The 21485-nt window shown below is 53.0% G+C and overlaps 1 protein-coding gene across 3 annotated transcripts in view; it reads right to left on the reverse strand.

The window, feature by feature from the left end:
- The window catches only part of PEPD (peptidase D), a 119154-nt gene that overhangs the window by 54839 nt on the left and 42830 nt on the right, over nucleotides 1-21485 (reverse strand). For 2 of the 3 annotated variants that reach the window (XM_070498803.1, XM_044760355.2), the window contains exons 8-9: nucleotides 13706-13781; nucleotides 12783-12829 (exon numbers count right to left, since the gene is read on the reverse strand). The exons of the other annotated variant lie outside the window; for it this stretch is intronic. In XM_070498803.1, the coding sequence (XP_070354904.1) occupies nucleotides 12783-12829; nucleotides 13706-13781 (123 nt within the window). The remainder of the gene's footprint in view (nucleotides 1-12782; nucleotides 12830-13705; nucleotides 13782-21485) is intronic. 3 annotated transcript variants of the gene reach the window in all.

A 21485-nucleotide genomic window follows, 5' to 3' on the forward strand; every position in this document is an offset into this window, starting at 1 on the left:
TGCAAACTTTCCTCCCCCTTTCTTCTGGGCCTGAGCGATTTCAACAGCACCCCGCACCTTGGGGTCAATCAGACAGCTCTTGGTCAGCTGTGAGCTGACCGGTGGGAAAATGGGAGGGAACTTAAAGAGTCTCTAGCCATGTTTTCACGGGATCCATAAGGACAGCAGATCTGAAGAGCAGGAGCAGACAGGCACAGACAGAGAGGGGCCAGCAGGATGGCTCTCTAAGACAGTGGCTGAGTTATAAAACAGGCATCATTAGCAAGCAGCAGGGTGGAGGGGAGGGAGTTACAGGAAGTGGAGGGGAAGACAAGTCTGAGAACTTTCCACTGATGCAGAAGTGGGAATTATGAAGGAAAACATAAGACCCCTTTGGAGAGATCCAGGGGCCCCAATACAGGAAGAAAGGAATGTAAAAGGCGGCCCTGAGGGGAAGAAAGGTTACACTGTTCAGATGAAAGAATTGGATCCTAGAACAACACGGGAGCTCTTCAGGGCAACCCCAGGCCTGTCCGCACAGCTTCTGGCCCCACTCTGGCTAATGGGTCACCGCATTAGCTTCTGTGACTGAGAAGACAGCCACTGTGAGATGGGGCAGTGAAATCTGTCAGGGTGACATCAGAAATAATCCCATCACAGGCCTCAGATTACATGACCCAGGGGATAAATGCTTGCCCCTGGGGAGTGACCAGAGGGATAACAGACAGGAAACACAGGGCATGTGACACTCCCACCTGTCCTCTGGGGCAGACCAGCCTCGCTGGTGGCCAAGCTGTTCCTGACTCCACAGCGCTGCGGCTGACATCACAGACCTGTCACCTGGATCAGTCAGCAGGCTGTGCCTCCTCTCACCTCGTCTGCTCTGTATTAGGTGTGACAGCTGCTGTGCTCTTCCTCTCATTGGCCTAAGTCAGGACACACCTCATCTGAGTCTTGCTGATGAGGATTATTTTGGGCTGGTTACTTTTGAAAGCTGCAGATAGGAAGGAAACCCTGAAGGGTGGAATTTGCTTGCCCTTTGAAGAGAGACAGTTGCATTTGTGAAGGAAGTCCCCATCTGTGGGGGTGTCTCCCTCTCTGCACCAGGAGGAAGGGGGGATGACCTTATCTCTAGAAACTCTTAATGGGGAAGCCAAGGACTTAAGTCTGCATAATAATCTTGTTCTTGTTTACTGTCTGGTAACCTCATGTAACTGATCCCCCCACCACCAAAATCCTCCTTTGTCTTTAGCTGAAGATAATATTTAAGGTGGTGGCTTCAGCCATTTACTTAATCTGATCTGATTCTTATCTAAAAGTTATAGGACCACCCAATAAGAAGACCCCACCTGCACTGATATCATTTTAACAACTTTTTTTTACATATTCTTTCCTTTGCCTTGTAAAGAGATAACTCACACACCTATGCCTTAAATTTAGCCCTACCCTCAACCCATGTTGGCAGCTCTTTACTGCCCATGGGTCCTGTCCCCATGCTATTCTCTAAATAAAAGAGCACTACTGCCAGACCTTGAGAGTCCAAGAAATCTTTCTTTCGACTCCTCAACTCACTGAGCCCGCATCATTGCCACTGAGTTGTGGGCCCTTGGCACCTGCCCCTGCTTGCTGGCTGAAGCCTGCTGGCTGAAGGACTGTGAGCCAATGCAAGGCCCAGCTCACTCTTCTCGAGGGGCCACCCTTGCCTGGGCCTCCAGCCCAGCCCACGAGGCTGGCGGGATTCTGACTCCCGAAGTACGGCCAAGCCCAGCACAGCACCCAGACAGACCCTCGGGAGATACTGTTAACTCTCGAGAATAAGGAAAGAACCCCGTAAGCACCAAGCAGAAAATACAAAGTTCCCAGAAAGGAGAAAGACGATGATTTGCCTGAGACCTCCAGCAACAACCAAGGGAACGGTTTCATAGAACAAAGATTCACTACCCAGCTAAGCCGTCCTTCACACAGGAGGCCCCAAAAGGCCTCTCCACCGTGCAAGGTCAGAGCAAGAACACCAGAGGAGAGGAAAGGCAGGGCACAAACGGGTCCACACTGGGTCTGCTGAGATGGTACTAGGTCTAAATACCTGCTATTAAATGAGTATAAAATCACGCAAATGTTGAAACTAACTGACGGAAAGACAAGTCATATAATAAAAAGCTGGAAGATGAGGGGAAAAGAGAAAGTAAAATCATACTAAATTTCTCATTTTTCAAAGTGAGGAACTGATATTAACTTTTTAAGAGATGTAGAGAACGTAGAGAAATACAGGTCACTTTTTTCTTAATTTAAAAGTAATTTGACAACAAAGTGGAATGCATATAAAAGAAAACAGAGGAAACTTCACCAACTTTCCAAGAACTGGAAACATTTAACAGGCAGAACAGCAATCAGAAAGCACCAAATGAGACTCTGGACAAGAGACCAAACATATGGGTCATCGCGACAGATGCCAATGGCTCTCCCCACACCGGAGGCCCTCCATGTGGAACAGGTAAACTGCAACCGATGAGCAAAGTTAAAAATAAAGGCATGGGGGCCAGCCCCATGGCCGAGTGGTTAAGTTTGCACGCTCTGCTTCGGCAGCCCAGGGTTTCACTTGTTCGGATCCTGAGCACGGACATGGCATTGCTCTTCAGGCCATGCTGAGGCGGCGTCCCACATAGCACAACCAGAAGGACCTACAACTAGAATGTACAACTGTGTACTGGGGGTCTTTGGGGAGAAGAAGAAGAAAAAGAATTAAAAAAAAGATTGGCAACACATCTTAGCTCAGGGCCAATTTTTAAAATAAAATAAAATGAAGGCGTAAACAGACACATCAGGAAAATGCCAACAAAAGAAAAAATTTAATAGTAATACCAAAATCAGATAAAGTCAGATTCAAGACAAATAGGATTAATTAGGTCAAAAGGGGTTCTTGTAAGCTGCAAAAAGGTAAAAATACATCATAAAGACATAGCAATCATTAACCTGTATGCCTCAAACAGCTCGTCATGGAAATGAGTAAAAGAAAAATCTATCAAGAATCACAACGAGGGGGCTGGCCCCGTGGCGCAGTGGTTAAGTGCGTGCACGCTCCGCTTCGGTGGCCCGGGATTCACCAGTTTGGATCCCGGGTGTGGACATGGCACTGCTTGGCACACCATGCTGTGGTAGGCGTCCCACATATAAAGTCGAGGAAGATGGGCACGGATGTTAGCTCAGGGCTAGTCTTCCTCAGCGAAAAGAGGAGGATTGGCAGTTAGCTAGCCAAGGGCTAATCTTCCTCAAAAAAAAAAAAAAAAAGAATCACAACGAGGAACTCATAAACCATGTCTCGTAACCTGGAGTGAACATACAAAGTAAGGGAGGCAGGAGATGCCTGGAATAAGATGAGAAGCCTGATTTGAGGTGCACCAAAGTGTGTACTCCAAATAGAAGATAAACATGTCCAATAAATGTTTAACGTTTAATTTTATTCCATAAAATATTGACAAAAATATTTCTAAACTGGCCACAAAGAAAAATCTCAAAATTAAGAAAAACAACATTTACAGATACTGCATTTTCTAACTACAACGGTGACAAAACCAGAAACTAATACCAAAAAGTGAACCAAGAAAGCTGACCAACCACATCTATCTGGAAAGTCGAAGAAATGTTCTTAGGTCAAAATCAAATCCATCAAAACTCCCTGGGATATGGTCTAGGATTCAAACTCTATTAGCCAAAATTCACTTATTAAAAGAAGAAAGAATGGAAATAAACTAAGATTTGACTCAAGGAGTTAAAAGACAGATGTCGAAAACAAGGTCAGGAAGGGAGAGGAAAGGAATAAATAGTAAAACTGGGAACCTAGGAGTTAGACAAGCAGTAGAGCTGACAAATACATTCAAACGCTAATTCTGTGAAAAGGCCAATAAAACGTTTCCAATTCTGGCAATACTAATCCATAGAGAAAGAACACAAATCCATGATATTAGGAATGAGAAAGGAAATACAATTACAGCTATAGAGGAGGTATTTTTCAAACTTAAGAGAACAAAACAACTCGGTTCTAAGTTTGGAATTCTTGATGAAAACAAAAACTTTCCAGGAAAATGTACTGCAATGACTCTCAGAAGGATAAAGACAGAATAAAACAACCCCATAGGAAAACCTGAAAAGTTATCAAAGAAATTCTCCCCAAAGAAACAAGAAGTTCTGATACATCAGAAGACTTCTTTATACCTTGAAGGGACAGACAGCCCCTATGCTTTCTAAATTATCCTAGAACACAGAAAAACGTGGAGAGCTTCCCAAATCATGATCTCAAAAACTCTGATCTCAAAATATGGCTAGAGAGTTGAAAAAAATGTATAGCTCAATCCCCTATTTTGAGTCTCTATAAAATGCTAGTAAAAGAACAAGAAGCCAGGGGCTGGCCCAGTGGCGCAGCGGTTAGGTGCGCACGTTCTGCTTTCGCGGCCCGGGGTTCGCCGGTTCAAATCCCGGTTGCAGACATGGCACCGCTTGGCAAGCCATGCTATGGTAGGCGTCCCGTATATAAAGTAGAGGAAGATGGGCAGAGATGTTAGCTCAGGGCCAGTCTTGCCCACTGAAAAGAGGAGGATTGGCAGATGTTAGCTCAGGGTTCTCAGGGTTACTCTTCAAAAAAAAAAAAAAAAGAATAAGACAGTCACGACAACGCTCACTAGCCATCAGGCCTGGTCCATACACTGTCCATATATTGCTTCATAAAGTCCTCCGCACCATCCTATGAAGTGTGATTATCTTTTTTCAGATGAGGAAACCGAGGCACAGGAAGCGGCAGAACTCGGACTGAAAGGCAGGCACCAGTCTCTAGCAACCATGCTCTACCACTGTAGTATCTGCCACCTCCCCATTTCAGCCCTGCAGCTTATGACACAGTAATCCCCCATGACAAAGCAGATGTGTACCAAGGACGCCACACTGCCTCCACACCAGGGGGCTGGTCATAAACCTCATCGAGGACCCAGCACCCAAGCTCGGTATCGAATACCATGCTCCCATAAAAGGAAGCAGGGCTCCGTGGAGAAATGGCTCATTCTAGGACCGGAGCAGGGAACATACAAGAGGAGCCTGGAGCATCTTGCAGTGGCAGAAAGTAAGAGGGTGTTCAAAAAGCAAAGTGATGGGGGGCTGGCCCCGTGGCCGAGTGGTTAAGTTCGCGCGCTCCGCTGCAGGCGGCCCAGTGTTTCGTCGGTTCGAATCCTGGGCGCGGACATGGCACTGCTCATCAAGCCACGCTGAGGCAGCGTCCCACATGCCACAACTAGAAGGACCCACAACGAAGAATATACAACTATGTACTGGGGGGCTTTGGGGAGAAAAAGGAAAAAAATAAAACCTTTAAAAAAAAAAGCAAAGTGATGGGGGGGTGGGGGCATGATAGGAGAGGGACACAGGAGCCAAATGAAAGAGTCCCCAGTGGCCAAGGTTAGAATGATATGAGTAACTAACTTAATATTGGATTATAACCCAAAGTATAAAATAAATGTCCGTGAGTCCATACAGATATAACTAAATAACTGAATAATTAAATAAATGGGGGAAAAGAGACAAACCTCTTGTACAGAATTACACATAATGTAGGAAGATACTCTCTCCTCAGGGACATATAGCAGAACCCCCCACACCTTAAGGGTGGGCAGTGCCTAGGGACTTCCTTCCAAAGGAAAGAGGGGATCAAGAGTAACTTCACAGTGGAGACACCTGACAAACACCACCTCATTAGGTGATCGAGGTCAACATCAGTGATGAGTCAGGTTGACAGCAAGTGCCCCTGATAGGATGCGATGAAAGTGGCACTTAACCTCTGTGGCTGTCCTCCCAATAACCCACAACTCCAGTCTAACCATGAGGAGAACACCAGAAAAACTAAAATTGAAGGGCATTCTACAAAACACCTGACCAGTACCCTCAAAACTGTCACGGTCATCAAAAGCAAGGAAAGTCTCAGATACTGTCACAGCCAAGAGGCACTAAGGAGACAGGACAACTATATGTAATGTGGTATCTCGGAACAGAAAAGGAATATTAGGTAGAAGCTAAGGAAATTGAAATAAAGTGTGGACTTTAGATAATAATAATATATCGATACTATTCATGAGTTGTGGCAAATGTACCATAATCACATTAACAATAGGGCAAAATGGGCGCAGGATACATGGGACCTAATATTCCTGTAACTCTTCTGTGATCTAAAACTATTCTAAAATAAAAAGTTTATTAATTGCTTAAAACACACACACACACAAAAGGCCAAAGGAGATGCCAAAAAGACAGCTGATAAAATTCAACATCCTTTCCTGATAAAATCTAGTAAGCCAGGAAGAAAACACTGCTTTCTAAAACTGATGGTAAATATTCATCGGAAATCAACAGTCAGAATCAGGCTCGATGGTGAAACTCTGGGGGCGAACCCAGAAGGATGCCTGCTGGCACTGCCGGGGCTTAACGGGATTCTCCCCCGGCAATTCCCCTGACATTTGAAAAGAAAACACCTATGTCTATTGGCTTTGTCCTCAAAAGCTCTAATTAGGGATGCATCAACCAGGCTGCACGTCTGCAGGGAGCCTCCCCTCTGGTTCTTCGACTAGCTTTCTGGCTGGATACCAGGCTGGCTTGTGCCCTAAATGTGCCCATTTCTCAGTTACTCTTAGAGGCAAAATGAGCTACCCTTGCTCTAAGCCAGAGTCCCACAGCCTGTCCACGGCCAAGGAGCCAGCTGCACTTGCAGACACCAGGCTCTGCCGAACCTCATGGAAAGAGCCACTCTGCTGCCTCACGTCAGGTGGTGTGGACAGAGCAGGCCGGGTGGGCACACGGGACCTGCGCTGCCAGGTATGGGTGGCCCAGGATGAGGTGCAGCCTGATCTAACTCCGAGAATTGTCCACTCAAGACGGGCCCAGCTCCTGGAAAGGGCTTGGCTCACTGAGGTGTGGCTGGCCAGGTGCAGGACTCAGGGGCTGCCTTCCTGAGGGGTGCACCAAACAGACGGGGGTTTCCTGACCCCTCTCGCGGTAGGCTGTGTGCGGCCTGTCTCCAACAGCCGAGGAAGTGCTGGCAGGAAACCTGCATCAGCCTCACAACACAAGGCAAAGGGCGGGCTTCACCATGCCCCGACCTGGGGTCTCAGCAGGCTTTCAGAACAAGCCAAGCTATAGCCTTGTTCCTCCAGGCAGCTGACGAGGAGGGGACGTGTCTGCCTTGGAGGGTGCAGGGCGCTGCCCATGGAGGAGGGCCCATCACATCTGTTCTTACCCTGGGGCTTGGGTCTCAGAGGCTGCCTGGACCCAGACCTGCCCGAAAAGCCCCAAACAAAACTCCAGCACCTTCATGGGGCTAGGTGAACCGAAGTGGTCTCACTGACACACAGGCCTGCCTAGGCTGAGACCAGATTAGGTCAGACCACACCCAGGTGACTGGACGCTGGACGTCTCCAGAACCTCCAGGAGGGAGGGCAACCAAGGGCCTCTGGGTGACACCCATCACTAATGAAACCTGGATCCTCTGCACGGCCCAAGGGGTCTGGCCAGAGCCCACAGGGCCAAACCTGACCAGTACACCCAGTACACTGAGCAAGAGAGCCCTCGGCAAGACCCAGAGCGAGAGGAGGGTGACATGGGCCCGGGCATCTGAGAGATGGTCCTTCAGTGTCAGTGTGCCAGGAGGGACAGACAGATGAAGAAGAGGGCGCTCCTCTGAGGAGGCTCGGTGGCCTCCAGAGCGGGCAGCCAGCCCCTGCAGATGTGACGGAGTAGCCGTGCCGGGTCAGCCAAGGGCGGGGGACTGAAGGACCAGCTCAGGGGTCAGCTGTGCTGGGCAAGGCCAGGGGACAGAGAAAAGCCCTGGCCTGCCCACCTGCCTGTGCTCTCTGCAGTCACAGTCACCACGGGTGAGGCCTGTAAATAAACTCTCCCACCCTCCAATTCTCCTCACTGGAGTGAAATTTGCTAATCCTCAAAAAAGGGGGGAAAATCCTGGCTTTGCTTAACAAGAACACAGCGAGGGTTCTGCAACCTGCTCCCTGGGGTGGGTTCATTAAAAGACCAACCACCTGACCCAGCACCCCACGGTTTGGATGAAATGTGTGGTGTGGTGTGTGTGGTGTATGTATGGTGCGTGAGTGTGTGTGTGGGGTGTGTGGTATCTGAGTGGTATGGGCGGTGAAGGTGTCCGTGGAGTGTGTCTATGGTGTGTGCTGGTAGTGTGTGTGTTTCTGGTGGGGGGAGCGAGGGGGGTGTGTGGGTGGGTGGTTGGGGGGAGGAGACCCCCTCCCTCCAGCCCTGGGGAGAAGACCCACCCCCAAACTGGACCCAGGGGGCACAGTGAACACACAGAATTGTAACTCGCTCCTTCTGGCCAAAGGGCAAAGCAACAAGACTTTGAGTACAGAGTGGCACAGCGGTGCAAGTTCTCCAGTAACAAAGGACGGAAAGGAAGCAGGAGACTAGCATTGTGAGCTGCTGCCTGTGATAGAAGAGCACAGGAAAGGCCGGGCCTTGGTGAGGTCTCCAGACAGGGTCGGGGGTGTTTGCCAAGAAGGAGCCCAGTCCGGGGAGGAGGACAGCGCCTTGCTGTCCCCTGGCACACCTCACAGACCCTCTGCCTTTCAAATGACTCCCACAAACCCCACAGACGCTGTCAGGAAAGGGCCCCGAATGCCCCCTTCACAGCTTGAAGAGAAAGAGAGCGTAATTTCAATTAAGGTCCTGGGCTGTCAAAAACATCAAGTTATTAATCTCCGTGTGGCAAATGTGAACCGGGACCTGCTTACACAGCCAATTGAGCATGCTCTAAATTAGTGTTCGCAGGTAATTGATTCGGCTGCCAGCCCCACACCAGCCGGCTACAAGCCGGTTACGGCACTAACATTAAATAATACGATGCGGTGAAATGGACTGCCTGATTGGGCCTGCATCAGAGGCTGTTAGCGCCCGATTTACCCAAACATTAACGTCTTATTGGTTTAACACAATTTACTACACCTCACTTGTGGAAAATGATTTTCATTTCCTCTGCACTCCACTCACGGCACAGCACAAAGGAGGACGTGTCTTAATAAATGCCATCAGCTCACTTCCTTTCTTCAATGTGCCCTCAAGATTTCATAACAAGCCTTTGATAACAAAACCAAAAAAAGATGAGGCTTAGAACTGGGGGTCCTGGCCAGCATCTCTTGAGTCTGAGCACCAGTGCCTCGGGGGTGGCCCTTCTCTGAGAAAATCAGCCCCGTGTTCTCCCCTCCCCCTGTCCCTGTCCTGCCTCCAGTCCTGACACTCCAGTCCCTGCCCTTCTTGCCCTGCGTCCCTCTGGGGGGCTGCAGCTGGCCATGCTCCCAGGAGAACGTCCAGCAGGTTCTGGCCCAATGGGTTGGCGGCCTGCACAGGTGTCTGGCTGCCCGGGACCTCCCGGACATTTGTGCAGCCTCTGTTAAAGGGCCACAGCCCGTGGGGAGCCACCAGCTGCTCTAGACAAGATTTTATATTCTCTGCCTGGTTAAGAAGAGCATGGTGAAGTTCACAGTTGCACAAAGGTGGTTTCCTTCTCTCTCACATCCGTCCGTTTATCTCACCCACCCACACCTATTTCCTGACACCAAGTGTGGGGTGGACACTGGATAAACAAGACGGGGGCTCCAAGAAGATGCCTCCAGGCCCCCGAGGACACAGACCACAAAATGCTGTCCCCGAGCTTCCTAGGGAGGGAGTGAGAGGTGGAGAAGCCATCCCACCTCACCGCTGCAGACGCCCCCAGGGGCTCTGGCCACTACTGGGAGTTGGGGTACCCTCCTCAAATCTGGCCAGGGACCACCCCCCCCAAGATGCAACAATGTCCCAGGACAATCATCTTCCCACCATCTTTGGGGGCAACACCATCTGCCCGGAAAGGTCACCCTACCTACCAGTCCTTCCGGAACACACACTGCCCCATGTTCTCGTCGCCCCTGCCTCAGCTTTTCCCTGGAGCAGTCCCCAACCCCATGCCCAGACTTCGGCCCAGGAAACCCCGTCCCTGCTGGCAGGGACCCATAGTTGCTCAGATAGAGGCAGCAGTGGAGCCAACCTGGGGAAGTGGGTAGAGGGGAGGGGAGCAGGTTGAAGACAAAGGGGAGATCTCAGAGCTCAGGCCGCAAGAGACCCTCCTTCAGACAACAGCAAATGCAACGTGGAGACTCCAAAGGCAAGGAGATCAACTCCAGAGAGGTGGTTTTAGACAACAGGGACTAAATACTGATAACATGAAGAAACTATCGTTAATTTGCTGAGATGCGCTAATGACATGGTGGTTATGTAAAGGAAAAAATTACCTTCATCAACTGAGACACCTACTGACATGAAATGACATGATGTCTGGGACTTGGTTTTAAACATTCCAACAAAACAAAACAAAAAACCTTGATAGGGACCTGGAGATTGATTATACTATCTGCCCCTTTTTTTGGATATTTGAAATCTCCCATTAAAAGGAAAAGAAAGATCTGCATTCTTGGGGATGGGGGGCTGGGAGCTGGGGGAATTATTCCAAGGGCCCCGGCCCTGACCCAGAACTTACATGGGCCCGTCCAGGCAGCAGCAGAGTCGGGCTCTGGGACACGGGGCAGGAGGCAGCCTAGGCCCCTCCCAGGAGCCACCTTCGGAGCTGGACTCCCTGCAGCGTGGGCACAAGGCTGCCTGGGTGCAGCGGACAGAAGGGCCGAACACTGGGGCCAGCTCTTCCCGCTCCAATTCCTGCGTTACCTTTGTTTGAGGCATTGGCCGTGGGTCACGATGGGCCGATTCGGTTGGGAACAGGTTTCTGGAGCAGTGGCCATCTGACAGACCACTGCCCGACCCATCTCCCCAGGAGCCCAGCAGAACTGTCCTGTCCCAGAGCCTCAGAACACCAGGGCAGACACAGTGCTGCCACAGGAGGCCGCAGCTGGGCCCTAGGCACGCCACTCCCCAGCCTGCCCAGCCGCCCACCTGCGTCCTGGAGGCAGCACTGCTCCAGGCCCGCTCCAGGCCCGCTCCGGCGCACGCCTGCAGGCCTTGGTGCCCCTCCTATGGCGCAGGTAAGAGGAGAAATACAGATGGTCCCGAGCAGGACTCCTGTTCGCTTGGACTCTGACCAAGCCACATGACAGTGAACACGAATGCCCACCCCGCCCTCAGCCCGCACCCACACGGCGGGCAGGCCGGTAAGGCTGGGAGCAGCCTGGAGCAGAGCAGGCCCTGAGGGCCCTGGACGACTTGGGCCTGCAAGGTGGGGAAGGGGCCGCTGTGTCGAGCTCTCACAGGCCCCAGCAGGAAAGGACAGCCAGGAGGGGCAGGTAAGAGGTGACGCCGCACGCACAGCACTTCTGGCTCCCAGTGTGCGGGTTTTCCACGCGAAGCAGTTCTCTCCTCTGTGGACACCAACCGGGCGTCCTACAATTTAATTCTGACGCTAATGGCTGCAGCCAGTGCAGACCCACGGGTTAAGGGCTCAGTCCCACAACACTGTCCCCACTTCAGACACCAATCACAGGGCCTCCCATCAGTCACAAGGTCTGACTGACTGGCTATAAATTGGGGTCTCCCATGATGCCCCCTCGGGTTTGATAATTTGCTAGAACAGCTCACAGAACTCAGGAAAGCACTTTACTTACTCCTACCACTTTATTGTAAAGGATGCAACTCAGGAAGGACCAAATGGAAGAGATGCACGGGGCAAGGCATGGGGCAGAGGGTGCCGAACTTCCACGCCCTCTCCAGGCGCACCCCTCCCAGCACATGAACCCGGAAGCTTCCATTACACAGGCAGGACTGATTCCGCTCTGGGTCAGACCTCAACCTCCAGCCCCTCCCCTCTCCCTGGAGGCCCGGGATGGAACCAACAGTTCCAACCCTATAACCACTGGGGTGGTTCCTGGGCAACCAGCCCCAGCCTCCAAGAGTCCCCGAATTAGCATAAACGCAGGTTTGGTTGAAAGGGGCTTATTACAAATAACAAAAGACGCTCCCGGGGTCCCCCCCCCCCCCAGGGAATTCCTTGGATTTTGAGAAACTCTCTGCCAGGAACTGGGGGCAGAGACCAAATAGATATTTCTTATTATGTCACAGGGGTAGAAATGACAGCCTCTTCAGTGACCCCTCCCCAGGGGAGCTTCCAGGCGGTGAGGCCGCTCGTGGGAGACCCTGGAATGGGGGCCTCCTGCCCCTGGACATGGGTGGGTGCAAGCCACTGGGGCAGTCTGGCTCTGACCCAAGGGCTTCCTCAAGCCGTGGGCAGCAGCATGCTGAGCCTGGGTCCTGGCGTGGGGCTGAGGAGCCGGCCAGGCCACACCGTCATGGCTGCGTGCCAGGGAAGCACCCGGATGGGTGGCACTGGCTCTTGCAGGCCTAACTGGAGCTAAGCCCAAGCGTGGAGCTCTCCAGAACGCTTTACGAGCCACTTAACCATCCCGAGACCCAGTTGTCCAACCACAGGAGACATAATGGCAGTGTTTACACATAAAATCGGCAAGCTGTTTTACTAGAGGCTTTCAGAGTCACAATAGCAGCTATTCGGTAAAGTTTCCCGCAAATTGCAGAAACGAAGTCCGAGAGTGGAATGATGGGGCACTAAACCACGCGGAAAAGTAATCAAAGACCATCACCGTCAAACACTCTGCCCAGAGCCAGGGAGCCGGCCAGAAAACCCCCTCCGCCCACGATGCCGAGGCCCCGCTCATAACCCCACTGAGCCTGCACCTGTCTCCGTGGAGCTTCATCTGGGAACGTAAATCACTGTTTCTCACATTTTAATCTGCACCCAGTCAAACACGGCAGCTTACCTTTCCATCTCATATTCTTTCATTCCCACTTTTACAGCCTTCATTACCTGGAGGATAGACATTAAGCGAAGACATTTGTATTAAGGAGATAAGTAACAATGCCTTGTAAATAATGTATGGAACTTTTCCAAAAGAATCTCCTCTTTAAAAAAAAAAATTGGTATGTGCACACAGTGGTGCAGAAATGTGACAAATTAGAACGTTTTTAAAGCTCCAAGAGCCAGGCAGTTTATTTACACCGCTCTGGAGCACTGGCGCTCAGAAGCCGACCAACACCCAGCAGGGCGGCAGGCCAGGGCGGGGAGACCCAGCAAAGGTGTGTGTGGCGCGTGCTCATGGCTCAGAAGGCTGCGACAACTGTCACTCAAAGGTCTCCTTTAACTTCATAAAACACAGACCAAATGAACTCATACGAGAGATTTTGTGGCCCAAACGACCCTTGTCTGTCTCCTGTCACAAAGCTGTGACCATCACCAAGCAGGCTCCGGGCTCCCCAGACACTCTGGATGCCCTTCAGGAAACGCACCTCCCTACATGGCTCCTCAGGTGAAGTGGACGGTGTGGGGAACACCCACATGGGGACGTTTTCAGAAAACAGACGACAGTGTGAAATGTGCCTGAATCACGGCTATGGACCAAAGATTCTCTGAAAGGAGCGGGGATGGCCGAGTGCCACTAAGCAGAGCTCTGTCCCCCTGAAGCGGCGACTTCTCTCTGGGAAAGTCCCTGAGGGGGGCCTCATAGTGAGGAACTGGGGCACAGCCTCTGCTGCCCCCGCCTGGCCCCATCACCTTGTCTCCAGCCTGATGTGACACTTCCTGCGTGCTGTGACGCTGGAGACAAGCGCCACCACAACCCTGCTCCCTGCTCTCTTGCCCGACCCAGCCAGAATGGCACATCCCACGCACCAGCACCCGGCTTACCTCCCGGTGGGCCTCACTGGAGACCCTATTGGTGTAGCGCAAGACCTCCAGCTCCATGTCTGTCTTAAAGACCCGGCTTCAGAGATGAGAGAAAGAAAGTGCAAGTCAGTGACTTCCAGCAGGGGCTGGCAGGACCCCCGCAGCGAGACCTCGGGGCCCACCACACTGCCCAGCTTGGGAAGGAGCACAGGGCCAGGGTGGGCCCAGCCAGGTGCCGGTGTCGGGGTGCTGGCAGGGTGGGCCACCGAGCCTCAGGAGTGATAAGCTGCACTCAGCAGGCCCGTCCTGCCCTAACGCGGCCTCAGGTGTACAGCTGTTTCCAGTCTCAAGATCTAGAAGCCACTCTGGTGCTGGAAGAAGCCGAGATTCTGCAGCCAGACACATCTTGCCTCACTGACACTATTTCCTCATCCTTCGAATGGGGGTACAATCTACATGGTGAGGCTGCTGGAGCTGAAGCTTACGTGTGCTGACTCCAGGGCTCTGCGCAGTTGGCTGAAGAGCTCTCCCGTGTCCTCCCTGCCCCCACCTACCTGCCCAGGGACAGCCCAGGAACACCATGTGACTCAGGCCCCTGCCTGAGATGGGGTGGGGGTGGGGCTGGGGGGCGGGGATGGGACAGGACTACAAGGGATGGGAGGGACTGGATGGAGTGGGGAGGTCTGGCCACTTCCAGCCATGAGTGCAGGTATGAATGTGGAAACAGCTGGTCTGCAGAAATGCAGGAGAACAGGAGCAGACAAGAGAGACACAGCAATGAGAGGGGGGTTATGGGGGGCAGGCAGGCACAGCCAAGAGACTTTACTTCCTTTCCAGACTCAGTTGGGCCTCCTGCAACTGGACTCCAGGGGGTGCCTGGGGTCCTCACAATAAACTCATGTTAATTTGCCTAAATTTGGTCAGGTTTCTGGTCTTTGTAATCAATCTCATCCCCAAGTAAGACTGACGTAGATAAACTACACAAATATGTTTTCTACCTCTACCTTCCAAACAAGCACCTCCAAGTCACGCGTGTTTCAGTGGCAGGCAGGCCCAGTCATGAGGAGTGCAGAGTCCTCAGTGCATCCCTCACGGCCGGCTCTGTTCTCTTCACAGAAGGTGACCCACCTTCACCAAGGCTCCCCCAGGGCCGTCTCCCTTTCTCAAGATGAACACACTCAACCACCCTCGAGACCAGCAAAGCCGGAAGTCTGAGGATGGCAGACAGCGCCTGCCCCTCATGCACAGTGTGCCTCTCGTCCAGCCACTGTCCGTCCTCTGAAGCCTGCCATCCTCAGCAGCTCTCGGCTGAGAGAGGCCAAGGACAGCAGGGAAGGCACCGCCACTGCCATCAGAGGCAGCAGACCCTCGGGACTTCACAGCAGCAGCCCGACCCAGCCACTGGCCCACACGGCCTCCACGCTGCCACCTGGCTGGGACGGCCAGCCACCTGTCACCAGGAAGTGAGGAAGGCATCTTGCAGCAGTGACGCCCTCCTAAGACCATAAACCTTCTGGGCAACGTGGAAGACAAACCCCAAGCCCCATGAGACTGTTTCCAAGTGAACGCCCCTTGTTTCTTGAGGCGGCAGACCCCGAAGCCTAAGAACTTGCTCTTTATCATCATAAGGGGGCCTCTGACTCCACAGCAGGGCGCTGGAGCAGTCCTACCTGGGGGACAGAAAGCTTGTTCCTCTGCCCTGGAGGATGAGGGTCAGAGCCAAGGGTGGGACTCATGAGCAGATCAGGCTCCTGAGGTCCAAATCCGCTCAGAGGGTAAGCTACCAGCCCCTGGTGCCTCGTTCCCCACTGCGGCCATGCTCAGCACCAGCCCGAGGAACCGGTAAGCAGGGAGTGGGCCCCTCTGTTCTTGAATGTAGTGATGAGCAGGCAGGCGCCAGCCCAGGCTGCACCCACCTTAAGATCTTGGCCTCTCCATCCAGCTTAGATCCCTGGGCCACCCCTCCAGCCACCATTTTAGACTCCTAGGCCCTGTGCCCATCCATCCACATGGGCTTGGCCAAACCCCCATGAGGGACAAACCAGGGCCTGTGCCTGCTGTGTGTGCTCCTGGGCCCCGAGGGCTGTGGGGAAACCCCAAGGCTGGGCAGCCGGAACGACAAGCTCCTAGTCACCATCCCAGCCCCGGCCTAGGCAGGACCCCAGTTCTGCCATGAGCTGCAGGGGGCTACTCTCAACTTCCCCCTTCCTAAGATCTCCTAGCGCCCCCTCCCCTTCTCAGCAGATAACGACCTCACCTCCTATTCACTGAGGACACAGAGGCCAACAGGTGGGCACAGTCTCACCTCTTTGCCAAATTCCCAAGCCTTCCCCTCCCCCCTCCCTGCCTTACAAGGAAAGGGGTGCCATGCCCTCTTCCGATGAGGCTCAGCCCCAACACACACACCTGGGCTCAGATCCCAGCCCAACCTACTCCAGCCCCCGGCCCCTCTTACTGGAAGCTGTGTGAGCACTGGCTTAGCTCCTCCTCCTCCAGCCAAGCTCAACCCCGCACATTTCCAGACAGGAAACCCTAACAGTCCTCGCCTCCAGAGGAGGAAGAAGAGCAGCTTTCCCGTTTTACCTCGAACCTCTTCTCCATCTGCTCCTCTCCCCTCTCCCTTCTCCTCTTCTCCCTTCAGCCCCACCATTCTGCCAGCCGCCTTCTCAGCAACATGTGGAATAATGACCCCAGGCTGCCAAATCCAGGGGCATTCTGTGACCTCTCAGAGGAAGAGGCACAGTGACCCCTGCCCCCTCTGGCATGGCTCACTCACCTGTTCCCCCTCCTTCCTCTCCCTGAAAGGTCCTCCCCTCCCTGCCCCTCAGCTTTGCCCTGCACCTTCTCCCAACACCTCCACCTCTGGCACAGGCCTCCCAGCTGCACTTCCACTTGCAGGTCCCCCAGGCTCTTCTAACTCAGTGGGACAGAAATTCCCACCCGCCCACATGCCCCATCTTAAACCACAGCTCTGCCACTGCCCTGCTGCTTCCACAGAAATGGGCATCCTCCTGGACACCTCCTTCTCGCCTGCCCATCACTCCCACATCCAACCACTAACCAAGGGCTGCGATTCCACCCCCACAACCTCACTCAGACCCTCTGTCCTCTCCATCCAGACCCTGCTCCCTCCAGCCTGGACAACCTCTCCTGCCTTGTCTGGCCTCCAAATCCCCAGCTCTGTGTGCTCCCCGATATGCTGAAATGCAAAGCTGATCATGCTTTCCCTTGCTTAAAGCCTTTTGGGGGCCTCTAGACGTCCTTGGGATGAAGTTAAAAGTCTACATGGTGATGCATGAGGCTCCCCAGGCCCCACCCTGCCTGTCTCCACCCCCTACCCGCACCCACCCCCACAGCCAACTCCTTTGCCGCCTGGAACTGGCTCCTGCCCTTTCATCCTGCAGCACCAGCTGAAAGGCACCTTTCTCAGCATGGGGGAGGGGCTCCCTCCATCCTCCCTCCCCCCCTCAGGCTAAGTCCCCTCTCCATGGTCCTGGGCAGGCTGTTGGAATCCTCAGTCAGCTATCACACTTGTCATTTTCACTCATGTCTCCTCCTAAGGCCCAGAGCCCTGGAGGGCAGGGTCCTACGCTGGAACAGTGCCCGACCCAGAGCACACACACAGCAACCACGGGTTAGAAATGGCATCGGGGCATTGCACCAATGCTGGAGACCACCTTGCTTCCAACAGGAGAGATAATGGCTCACTCCAGAAAGGAAAGGAAGCCTCCTCTACTCCAGCCCGGGGAGTTCACCGGGTCAGCGTTCGATGTGGCTCAGCCTGGCATGGCCTGGGCAGGATGAGGGCACAGCCTCCCCAGGCTTCAGCAGCCCAGACTCCCACTGCCTCGTCCCCAGCCACACAGGCAGCCCCAGGAACTGACGCCCAGGGGCCACCTCATGGGCTCTCCACAGGGCCCCCTCCTTGCAGCTAGAGCCCCTCCTTCTGGAGATGCGCCGGGAAGAGCAGGCCATTAGCCCCAGGAGAAAGGAGACTGGAGCCAAACCACACTCTCGTCCCAGCAGAGACGAAAAGCATGCTCAGCCATCGAGGCCCAGACTCAGGCTTTCTTTTCTGATTTGACTTTGGCGAAGATGACAAACTAGGCCTCTAGCTGGTTTACTCAGGACTCACTTTTTCAGTCACATTAAAAAAAAAAAAAAATCAAACTGAACCAGGGCAAATTATCCAAATTATCCCACAAAGGCCGTTCTCTGACAAAACCGGCCTGGCTGAGCACTGGCCTGGCCCAATTTAACCCAAGCTTTAAAGGCCCTAAAAATAGACGTCTGCCATGTGCTGGCTTACCCAGTTATCCACAGGGTACTCTCTCTGGCCCACGCACCAGGCCTGGCTCAGTTATCTCTATGACACAAGTGCCAGGACCTGTTTCTTAAGATTACTGCAGAAAATAAGAAGACCTCCCAGCATTCTGCACAGTTTCTCCCTGTCTTCAGGAAGAATTCACTGCCCTGAGTCTGATGAGGCTATTTCCGTCACTCCTGACCACAAAAGGGCAAGGAGAGGAGGATTCTGCTGTGGTCCAGCCTCTGTAGGCCCAGAGGACCCTGGAGGGAGGGATGCTTAGTGTCACATCACCCCAGCCTTGTCTGGCCCGAGGATGTGTGGGGTGGTGGTTAAAAATATGATCTGCAAGGTTTCTATCCCCAGGAGAGGACGAAGGCCGCCTCCTCCATGAAGCATCGGAGGACCCGGGCTCAGGACAGGACAACGCTGATGCCACTTAAGAGGCCCGGGCAGAGGCAGCCCAGGCTCCTCAACCAGCAAGAGGAGGTGCCTGACGTGTGCGTGGGAGACTCAAGCACTGCATGGCCCCATGCAGGGTGCTGGGCTCACGGCCATGCCCACGGGCATCACCACATGGAGGGGCTGCTCACGGAGGAAGGCGGAACCACCAGTGCGGGGGTGGGAGGGCCTCCTCTACGCCTGGCCCAGAGTCCCCTGCTACGGGCTGGAAAGGACAAGAACTGGACTAGGGTGAGATTCATTTGTGCAATCTTTTTTTCTTCTCCTTAAATATTCACAGGTCACAAAACTGCCTCTGAGTTATAAACCCAGGATTAAGACATCAATTAACTGAGGTCTGTATGCTCCACTGATTAAAACAGTAGCAAGACAGGATGGAGATCAGTCTCTAAGCATCCAAATCCCACAGCATTGAGTAAAACCCATCGGAAGGGGCAGGAATTCCACCTCTCCCGGATACAAATGTGTAAGGGATGGTTCCGTGGGAGCAGGTGGGCAAGAATTCACCACCACAGGACTCCCAGGACCATTCCTTCCACACCCCACAACCCAGGGCTGCACAGAATAAACATCCCAGAACAGGAGGGCAGAAAAGGAGCCGGGTGGAATTATATTTCCCCAGGAGACTCGAATAATAAGTGCTCTTGAAGAAACCAGAGCCATGACGAAATGAGGGCTTGGCTCAGCTGTGCGGGAGCGTGCCTGAGACCTGACGGGCGCCAGCAGACACGGGCCACGTGTGGGGAGCCACAGGAGGGCCCCCTCCACACCCCGGACCAGGGCCTGGCCGCACCCTCCTCTCTGCCCAATGCTCCCACGTTCTGTCTCCCGCCTTCTGACACACAGGAGGTCAAGTTCTCACTCTGCCCTAGGATCCCCACTTTCCACTTGGCTTTCTGTGAACTACAGGTGAAATGCCGATTGATCAGGAGACAAAGACAGCAACCCTAGTGGAATACTGTTCACATGCACACCAAGAATCTAGGTCATCATCTACGTACCTTTTCTAATTTGGGACACATTACTCAGGACGTAGGATGCTGGTGTGCTTCGGCCCCTGACCATCCACACCTCACTACCTCCCGTGCACAGAAACACCAGGAGTAGAAATAGATGTGTTACCCGACTGCCTGATTAATAGATGCAGGACACCTTCGCTCGGTGCAATTAACAGTTCTAAAACCGGCCTATGACTCAATTTCAGAGTCTCACTTAAAACCCAAGAAGGCGCACGGCAATTGCCGACACGCTTGCTCTTCTGTGACGCTTTCAGAGGCACTTAGCTAAAATCCAAGGCATCAAGCTATCAGACAGGACAAAAGCGTCTCCTTTTATTCCTACCCTACCTTCAGATCCATTCAATCATCTGCAGACTGGGAAAGCAGCACCACAAGCCTAAATCACAAAGTGCAACGCCGGCTCTTATTAAATTTCAACTTTTGACCTCCACATTCAAACCGCAACGCCCAGCACAAGAAAAGAAATTATCGGTTATGATCTCATGTGTGCGGGGAAGAGTATGATTATGGAAGAATTTACAGGAAATCAAAAAGGCACTGTTGAGAGAATGGAAAACAATAAAGCAGTCACAGAAAGGAAATGAATGACACCCAAACCAAAATGAGAAATGAAGCTTGCCTGTGCTCGGAGAGGATGCTCATGCCTCCCAGTCAGACAGGCTCGGGAGGACACCCAAATTCCCACCCAGATGCTAAGAGGGAGCTGGGGTGCCTGTCGGGGGCAGGGCGTGTGCTGGAGGAAGCTTAGCTGCTCGGCCCCCGGCACCCACCCCATGCACCCTGGCCTCACACAAGCCCCGTTCGGGGGCTCCACCACCCCTGCATGTCCAGTGGCCAGGAGTGAACTGAGAGAAGGCTGACACCCAGGCAGGCCCCCACCCTCCAGGTCCTCCTTGGAGCCACGAGGGGCAGCACAAAATTCACTTCTACTCTGCAGGTGAGAAAAACAGGCTCAGCTGTGTAGACTGAATATTTGTCTCCCTCCAAATTGATACGTTGGAATCTAATCCCCAGTGTGCTGGTGTTACGAGGTGGGCCTTTGGGAGGTGCTTGGGTCATGAGGACAGAGCTCTCACGAAAAGGACTGGAACTCTTGTAAAAGGGGCTCCAGAGAGCTCCCTGCCCCTTCTGCCGAGTGAGGACACAGCGCGAAGAAATAAACTCCTGTGGTCCAGAAGCCGCCCAGCCTACGGTGATTGGTAGGGCAGCCTGAAAGGGCTGAGATGCTCAGTGAATCTCAGGTCCACACTGTGAGTGACTGTTTTACAGATGAAGAAGCTGAGCCTCAGAGAAGTTAAACGACTTCCCGAGGGGCAGGCTGGGGTTGGAATTTGGATAGGCCTGAGTGGATGGCTTTTCCATTACCCCAGGCAACTCCTCTCTATGAGGCCGAGAGAGAGGGGGTGAGAAAAGTATTCAGACACAGGTGCCTGAAGCTGCCCCGACGAGTTGTAACATCACGTCAGGGAAAGCTCCCCCGTCTCGTAACTGGGGGACCTGCTGCCATTCCACCCAGAACACTTCCTCCAGTTAGTCCAGCAGGGCGGTGATCAGGGCTCCGACAGGTCTCACCAAGAATGACTGCAGTCACCAGAGGCCAGAACCCACGCGATTAAAACACACCCCCGCGGCAGTAAGGACAATGTGACATTTCTGAAATAGTTCTACTGCCATCAAATGCCAAATAAGTCCTTTCGGCTGCTCAGTTTAATAGAGTTGAGAAGTATTCTTATGAGCGCAGATCCACCTCACAGCCTTGGAAATGTCACTAGAATTGGAGCGCGCTTGTTCCGAAGTGACAAACTAATGACTTATCCCCTGGGAGACGCCGGGGCGCACACCAGCCATGGTCTCCAGAACATGCGAACTGTAAGCGACCAGGAGGGAATGGCACCTGCAAGGCATACGTGGACGTGGGCCTGTTCCTGAGCATCCAGGATTTATTCTGACAACTAGGAGGACAGACGGGCTAGGCATTTGTTACTTCATAAAAACAAGCAGCAGCAGCTGTGAA

Source organism: Equus asinus, chromosome 26 (assembly GCF_041296235.1).
Source record: "Equus asinus isolate D_3611 breed Donkey chromosome 26, EquAss-T2T_v2, whole genome shotgun sequence".
NCBI lineage: Eukaryota > Metazoa > Chordata > Mammalia > Perissodactyla > Equidae > Equus > Equus asinus.